At 42.1% G+C, this 9,093-nt stretch overlaps 1 protein-coding gene across 1 annotated transcript in view; it reads right to left on the bottom strand.

Annotated features, from left to right (window-relative positions):
• Positions 1-9,093, bottom strand: part of Reln (reelin) — a 423,857-nt gene that overhangs the window by 226,406 nt on the left and 188,358 nt on the right. Inside the window, exons 5-6 of the mRNA XM_055612891.1 lie at positions 8,510-8,542; positions 6,003-6,081 (exon numbers count right to left, since the gene is read on the bottom strand). Of these exons, the coding sequence (XP_055468866.1) occupies positions 6,003-6,081; positions 8,510-8,542 (112 nt within the window). The remainder of the gene's footprint in view (positions 1-6,002; positions 6,082-8,509; positions 8,543-9,093) is intronic.

Here is a 9,093-nt window from a genome sequence, read left to right as displayed (position 1 = left end):
TAGAATAGAATAGAATAGAATAGAATAGAATAGAATAGAATAGAATACAAGAGGAGAGAAGAGAATTCTATCATAGAGGGAAAGGCCTTGTTATTGTTTATATTCTCTTACTCATTGATCTTCTCACCAAATGAAATGATCACTTTTTAAATCAATTCACATCTTTAAACTGTTTAGAAAACACACAGTTCATTCACTATTATGTTCATGTACAAAAAGCTTCCTGATTCCACACCACGGCCATCACTTGGCAGAGCCGCATCACCACCCCTTTACTCATAACCATAGCAACATCACTTTTAGCTTTTGAATTTCATGTGCAGTTATCTGTAATAAAACAAACAAGATAGTAAAAAGCTGCATCAAGTAGAATGAAAATGGACAGTAGAAGAAATTAATATGAGCAACTATGTGAATGAACTTTAAAATGGATCTAAAATTAAGCAGCTGTAACAGTGGTTTCTTCATTTCTCTCTCTTTTTAACTTTTTGATTGTTCATACAAATAATAAAGTTATAACTGTAGTTTATTTCTGATTTTTTGGGTTATCCATTGGAATTATACACTGAACAATGAATGCTCGTGAAGCTTCTAGAACCATGTAGGAGAAAACATGTAAGTATCACATCTTTCTTTTCAGGCGGATTATATGGTGAGGTATTTAGTTGTGGGAATGTGGGTCAAAGTGCCACAAGAAGCACTTGGCTCCTCTCTGGTGATATGTGGCATGGCCACAGAGACACACTCAGAGGTGACAGGGAAGATGATCCTTTCCACACCATCACCAGGCTTCCAGGAGGCTTTTCACTGCCTTTGTGACATAACGAGACTCAAAGACTATATTATAAAGGACAAAGTTCTCATTTGAGACAAATGTGTACCGAGGAAACAGATTTCAGGAGAGTGAAAACTATCCAGAAGGTTTGAAATCAAAGTGAGGCTCTGCCACTTTCCTAAATATATTAAAGAGGTCACTGGGGGTACAGCTCAGTGAGTAAGGCACTTATCAAGCAAGCATGAGGATGAGAGTTCAAATCCTCAGCACTCATGTAAAGCAGGATAGGGTGTTATGTCTGTAATCCCAGAGCTCCTACAGCAAGATATGAGGAAACAAGAGAACCCACTGTAGCTCACAGGCTAGATACTCTGGTACACTCTACAGAGAACAACAAGGAGACCCTGTCTCAAGCAAGACAGAAAGCTAGGATCAACATTCAAGGCTGTCCCGACCTTTATCTTGGTTCTGAGTTCATGGAGCTTCTGTTTATGTGTAAGGGATCTCAGGCACCGGATGATGCTCTTTGTCCTTCCCTGCGGTTCTCCTACCACTCAGTTGTCATTGTATTCATAGAGAATGCAACACAGGCATATTTAACTTGATGTTTGTTTTTCATGCAAATGTGATAAAATAAGACTGAAGGGCTCAGGTAAATGGATTAAGACTGCCTTTAAGACTCATATCTGGGTTTAGAAGAAACATAGTCCACTGTATAAATACCATCACAGAAAGAAGGGAAGGAATGTGGCAGAGGGGGAAGAATATGACGGATAGATAGAGGAAGGAGAGCAAAGAAAAAAGAACTGGCGAAAGAGGGAAAAAAGAAAGGAGGGAGGAAGGAGAGAAGAATGGAGAGAAATGAATTGGAAGAGGAAGGACCTGTCATGTGTAGGCATGGTAGCAATTTTCCCACACTCAGTCACTTCTCAAGCCTCATTTTAGGGGTCTTTTCTGAGACTGATTCTCCAACCAAGGACCATGAATGGAGATAACCTAGAACCCCTGTCTGACATAGCCCATAGCAGCTCAGTATCCAAGTGGGTTCTTTAGTAAGGGAACAGGGACTGTCTCTGACATGAACTCAGTGGCTGGCTTTTTGACCTTCCCCCTCCCTCCGTGGGATGAGCAGCCTAGCTAGGCCACAGAGGAGGACATTGCAGCCAGTCCTGATGAGACCTGATATGCTAGGATCAGATGGAAGGGGAGGAAGACCTCCCTATCAGTGGACTTAGAGAGGGGCAGAGAGGAGATGAGGGAGGGAGAGTGGGATTGGGAGGGAATGAGGGAGAGGGAGAGGGCTACAGCTGGGACACAAAGTAAATAAACTGTAATTAATATAAAAATAAAAATTTAATTTAAAAAATTTATTACAATTTATTTAATTTATATCCTAGCTGTAGCCTCCTCCCTTGCCCCCTCCCATCCCCACCATCCCTCCCTCTTCTTCTCCCATGTCCCTCCCCTAGTCCACTGATAGGGGAGGTCCTCCTCCCCTTCCACCTGACCCTAGCCTATCAGATCTCATCAAGACTGGCTGAATTGTCTTCCTCTGGGGCCTGGTAAGGCTGCTCCCCACTGTCAGGTGGGATGGGGAGGACCAGCCTCTGAGTTCATGTCAGAGACAGCCTCTGTTCCCCTTATCAGGGAAAACACATGAGAACTGAGCTGCCATGGGCTACATCTGAGCAGGGGTTCTAGGTTATATCCATACATGGTCTTTGGTTGGAGAATCAGCCTCAGAAAAGACCCCTGGGCCTAGATTTTTTGATTCTGTTGCTCTCCCTGTGCAGCTCCTGTCCCCTCCAAGTCTTTCACATTTCCCCTTCTTTCATAAGATTCCCTGAACTCTGCCCTAATTTTGGCTATGAGTCTCTACATCTGCTTTGATACCCTGCTGGGTAGAGTCTTTCAGAGGCCCTCTGTGGTAGGCTCCTGTCCTGTTCCCTGTTATCTCCCTCTTCTGATATCTGTCTTGTTTGCCTTTCTGAACAAGGACTGATCATCTTTTCTGGGGTTCTCCTTCTTGCTTAGTTTCTTTAGGTGTACAGATTTTAGTATGTTTATCCTATATTATATTTCTAATATCCACTTATGAGTGAGTATATACCATGTGAATCTTTCTGTTTCTGGATTACTCATGATGATCTTTTTTACTTCCCACCATTTGCCTGCAAATTTAATGATTTCCTTGTTTGTAATTGCTGAATAGTATTTAATTGTGTAAATGTACCACAATATTTCAATCCACCATTCCATTGAGGGACACTAAATCTGTCAGAAGAAAAAGTGGGCAAGAGCCTAGAGCTCATTGGCACAGGAGACAACTTCGTGAACATAACACCAGCAGCACAGGTTCTAAGATCAACAATCAATAAATGGGATCTCATGAAACCTAAAAGCTTCTGTAAAGCAAAGGACACTGTTGTCAGAACAAAATGACAGCCTACAGACTGGGAAAGGATCTTCCCCAGTCCTATATCTGACAGAGGACTAATATCCAGAATGTATAAAGAACTCAAGAAGATAAAAAGCAGCAAACCAAGTAATTCAATTTAAAAAATGAGGTACAGAGCTAAACAGAGAATTCTCAATAGAGGAATATCGAATGGCAGAGAAACACTTCAAAGAAATGTTCAGTGTCCTTAGGCATCAGGGAAATATAAATCAAATGACCCTAAGATTTCACCTTATACCCATAAGAATGGCTAAGATCAAAAACTCAAGTGACAACACTTGCTGGAGAGGATGTGGAGAAATGGGAACCCTCCTCCATTGCTGGTGGGAATGTAACCTTGTACAACCACTTTGGAAATCAATCTGGCGCTTTCTCAGATGATTAGGAATAGTGCTTCCTCAAGATCCAGCTATACCACTCCTAGGCATATATCCAAAAGAGGCTCAAGTACACAACAAGGACATTTGCTCAACCATGTTTGTAGTAGCTCTATTCATTAATAGCCAGAATCTGGAAACAACTCAATTCCTCATTTTGTTGCAGGCAATGGAGGTCATGGAAAGAAGGGAGCTCTTTATTTTTCTCAGGGTGCCAAGTTAGCAAGTCAGACTGGCTTGCTCTCAGAGACTGGGCCACTTGTAGTTAACAAAATGCCTTCTCAAGTAGGAGTGCAATAGTCAGTGTTTTTTTTTTTAAGAAAGGAATGAATGAATGAATGAATGAATGAATGAATGAATGAATGAATGAATGATGTGAAAGGGTTGTGCCAGTCAAGTAGAACTAAACCCCTTTGGAAGCATGTCTGGCAGAAGTGCATGGTTCTGTGAGGCTAAAACGAGGTAAGTGTCAGGAAGAGTGGAAAAATCATAGCTTAAATAAAAGAGACATAAAATCCATAATTTTGACCAGGAAATATCATACCCAATCAATCATGAAAATGGTTGAAGCAAAATCAATCATATTTCATTGATTTAAGAAAAAACAACACATTTTGAATCACATAAAAGTCACATTCTGTATTTGTCAAGAAAACTGAAGACTGTGAGTTAACTAGGCAGAAATAAGCTTTTCCTTGAAATAAGCAAATCATTTGCTAACATCTATATTAATGGAATACAAAAAAGATTAATGTTGAAAGAAAAGCAAGAATTTTTCTTGGTCAAACATGGTACTTAAGACTGTTTTATTTTTACCTTTTCTTAATACAATTTTCCATTTATTTTAAGTCATTGGAATTTGATTTTTCCTAGAACAGAGGATCCCATTTGGCTCATTGTTTTCTTAATTAATATGCAAGACACTATGAGTCTGTCCAGGTTAGTAATATTTTATTCTGTTTTACATTAGTTAGACTCATATCTCTTTCTAGACAAGAGTCCCTTCCACACTACTGAAGCTCCAGCACTGCATTTGCCATCTTCAGCTTTCAATCTGAGGGTCACTTTCTCCAGAAAAATCCTGCTGGGGCATGGGGCCTCTTCTGGGTCCTGTACTATTACATTTAAAGGCTTCTGTCAAAAATTTATAACTTCTGAACAACATGTCTCTAAACCACTACTGAACAATTAACTACTTGAGGGAAAAAAATTCTGCGTCAGTAATTACTGCTAATTATTTGTGTGAGCAGCATGCTAACTGATTGTTCCACTGAAGTTCAAAATATTTGTGAAAACAGTCAAAATAAACAGCAGACAGAGTGTTCTCATAGGCTGACACTCCAGGGTAAGAGTGTCATTCACTCTCTCAACTTGAGTCCTGCTTCGGTTTTCATTTCAGGTTTAAAGTTTAGCATCTTTTTTTTAAAAGCTCTTCTCTATTCACATAATCATATGCTGCATTACAGAAAGCCACATACTCTTCCAAACAGCTCAAGACTGACAGACCTAGTCTATGGTCAGCAAAAACGTAACACAGAGCCAACAAATTTGGAGATCAAACCATATACAAAAGTTTCTGTAGACTGAATCTAAGTTTGTTATTTCTTTGTTCTCAAAATCCCATGGAATTTATCCCTAAAAGCCTTCTGGACCATAAATAATAAGGAGAGCTAATATGAGAAACTATTTCAAGTTCTGGTGAAGCCGTTTGTCACTTCAGGTAAGACATTTCCCTTTTCAACTCAGGCTAATTATGAGATACATTATAGCCTGATGTTTTAGATACATGGTGGCTAATATTGTCAGCTTGACACAGATGGAAAGAGGGAACCTTAGTTGAAGAACTGCCTGTGTTAGAATGGCCTGCAGGACAGTTTTGATTACTCACTGATGTACGGGCCCTGCCCACTGTTGGCAATACCATCCCCTAGGCTGGTGGCCACTCTCTGGAAGGCAGCTGAACATGAACCTGGAAGCAGGCCTGTAAGCCGTGTCCTTCCGTGGCCTCCTGCCCTGAGTTTCCTCCATGATGAGCCTAGAAGTGTAAACTTAAATAAGCCCTTTCTTCCTCCCAGTTGCTTTTGAGCATGGTGGTTACTACCGCAACAGAAAAGTAAACGTAAACTAGAATAATAAAGGAACATCTCAGGAAACTCAAATGCATCCAGACACACTCAAGGGTTTGGAGAACGCCTACATTCAATTTTAAGGGTGAAACAATGTAGGCATTGTTTCTGGCACACAAGCCACAGTTAACGGTTCTCACCAATACATTATTAGCACCAAACAGCAGCTGAATTTCCAATCATTGATCGTCCACGGAGAAAAAATTTAATTGAACAAAGTCAGCATCATTTCACGACTCAAAACAGAACACATTTCTGTAACTTACCATATATTGGGATTTAATTCCAGTTGGTGGTAGGAGTCAAAGTCATCGCGGAGGATCACGCTGTCACTGTGTATTTCAGCTGAGAGAGAAAGGGAGCCTTTAGAGAGGAATTAGAGGACCGAGGGGATTTAGCTGAGTGTCAACATGCTGCATCTGTGAAGGCTACTCGTATTTTAAATTAAAACTGCCTTTTAAATACGTCGTTTTGTAACTGTAATTGCTCTGTCTGCTGATGCTGAGGGTGAAGGCTTTACTGTTTAGACATCTTGAAGTCTGAAGCCTGAACCCCCCAAAGCGAAACTATTGAATGGTCACAAGCAGGAAGGCCAAAGTGAAGAGAGGCCTCCCAGAGCTTGTCCACGTCTATGGAGACACAGGCTGGGCAAACCTGCACCTGCCCACTGAAGCCTGGAGCAGTGGCATGCTCTAGCTAGTTCTGGCTAGTCACTGTAGCCAAAATAGCTACCATTTACTCTTCTGACCCATTTTCCCTTGTCCTTTCTGTCAACCCTGTTGCTGCTGGTTTGAATTTTAGGATTCCCCACATTTACTCAGTATTCATCTAGTGCACCCTGAATTGCACTTTGTTTTCCATCAGAATGGCATGGAAAAAAATATCGGTAAATATAACTAATCGTCATGTATAACGGCAGAGTCAATTTAAAATTCAGGGAAATCTGCGATGCCAGCATATATAGTGGTTATTGTATCACCACCTTGCAGCTGTATTCAGCACCTACCAAAGCATTAGCATTTTGGGCATGCCAAAGATCAGTTTCAGACACTGTAGAGTGCCCACCTACTCGGAAAAGAGGGTTGGCAGAGACAAAAATGATGTCATGGTCAGCTACAATGTAAGTGTGTTCGAAGTGTGAAAAGAGAAATTAATTACTGCTTTAATAACATTCTCATCAGAGTTTTTGAGGCTTGCCCAGGAAATTTTGGATAATATGAATCCTCTGGGTTTGTTTTTTTCCTTACAATTTTGTTTGATCTAATTAGTTTTCAGAAAAATTAAAATCATGTCACTTGACTAACAGAGACCCTTAACAAGTTTTATATTTTTCAAATTCGATTATTTTCTGCTTTTTAGGGGCTTAGTCACGTCTTTCTCTGAACTCACTGGGTAATTAAAATCTCTTCCAGTATCAGGGAGGATGATTTCAGATTCTCTTTGGTGACCTCCCACCTGTGGCAGTCCGCACCCCCTGAATTCCAGGTATGCCAGCAGGCAAGCATATAATGAACCGTGGAAACCAGCAAGTCAGCACGGACTCAGGGGCCCTGACTGTTCCTCTATGAAGCCTGAGGCGTGAGAACAGGGAGACGGTAGCTATCCACTGGAGAGAAGCCAGTGGCAGACTCCGAGCGTGTGTGTGTGTGTGGGGGGGGTGATTTAATGATTCCTCTGAGCACTTGGATGCAGTGTCTGACATGCCTACAGGGTACAGCTCTCTGAGTTTGCAGCTTGGCCAAGACTCTGCTGCACTACTGCGGTCACCAGCCTGTCGCGGCTGCCAGGAGGCATGCTTCTAAGCAGTTGTGTTCATCTGCTAAGAGGAGCCCCGAGCTGTAGCATTACATAAAAGCAAGGCTTCTCAAGGCAGATTTTCCAAAGAGAAAAATAAATTAATTGGGTTTGTAGGTTGAAAGGAAAAGCCCAAGAGACAAATAATGGACCTATCTGAGGCCCCACTGTGAGGCGCCAGGAAGTACTGGGACCAGCTTAGACGATCCCTTTCGCTCTTATTAAACTGCAGAGGTTAGGGAATTGCTTTGCTGACACAACATGCTAAATTTAACCCTTCATGGTTACTTGTTTCCTAGAGACAACCCCTTCAGTGGGTAAAAACATTTTGTATCTATTTAACACCAGACATACCACACCTTTCACTGCATGGATTGAAATTTCATCTGCATACCAACCCAGCGAGTTAGGTACTGTTCTTGAGTCTGTTTCATATGCGGGCACAGGCAGGCTACCTGATCAACATCATAACGTCAAGCAAGCAGTGAAGAGATCAAAGTAGGCAGTTTGGCTTCAGGACCTGTGCCTTCAGCCATCCACAACCTCGCTATGAATAGCTGGGGCCAGAGTACATCGCGCCAATCACGCCATTAGGAAATCACAGTGACTTTTTAAAAAGTATGAAATCACTTAACAGCTTCCCCTTAATGTTAGAAGAAATGATTGAATGGCCTCTCTTTTGCAACCTAAGAATCTGAGCAGAAATCTTAAATTTAAAATGACTCGAGTTTATCCACACCCGTGGCTTTTGCCTCTGCACCCTGACATGACGGGCAGCAGAAACTCGGCCTTTGGACACTGACCAGGATTCTAAGAGGGTGCTGACATATGAGACTCTTTGAGGGGCAGTGCGGTGCCCCGGAGGCTCTCTGCTCCAGCACAGTCGATGAAGGCCAGCGACCCAGACAGCTGAGAGTTTCCACCTCACAGCGCGTGCTCACACAGCCAGGAGAGGATGGGGAGATTCTTAGACACTTACCGAGGTGTGAGTGAGCTGAGGCTTCTGTGGGAGCTGGGACAAAAGAAGAACAGAGAAGAAAAATGACTAAGTTGTGACAAAAGCAAAATCCAGTGACAAGCAATCACAAATGCAGCTACGGAACTTAGTTCATGCAAAATAAGTCACACAGCTAGGGACTTTTTGCTCTACAGGATTAAGAAGGAAAAAAAAAAGCCAACAAACATCCTAAAACAAGATGGCCAACTCACTGTTGATTATATTTAAAAGTCATGGATCCCCAGCCAATGGATGGTCTGTCATTTTACAGGCTTAGTACCCTGTAAGCTCACAATATAAATGCAGTGTGACAGCTGACAGATATGCCAAGAGCTCACCTATCTCAGAGGGTAATGGAAACAAAGGCCCAGCCTGCTCTCCACACCCCAAAAGAGGTCACTCTCAGGTGGGCACAACTGTAGTGGAGCGCCCTCTGTTCAGATGGTGCAGGGGTATGGCTGGGGGAGAAGAGAACGATCCTAAGGCCAGGCTAACTAGGGAACGGGAGTGCTTGGACAGGTTTATGAAGAAGACGCTTTCCCTGCTGAGTTTTCAAATACTAGCAG

Source organism: Psammomys obesus, unplaced genomic scaffold, assembly GCF_907164565.1.
Source record: "Psammomys obesus unplaced genomic scaffold, mPsaObe1.curated_primary_1811, whole genome shotgun sequence".
Taxonomy (NCBI): Eukaryota; Metazoa; Chordata; class Mammalia; order Rodentia; family Muridae; genus Psammomys; species Psammomys obesus.
Note: the sequence above shows the minus strand (reverse complement) of the source record. Positions and strands in the feature narration are given on the sequence as shown.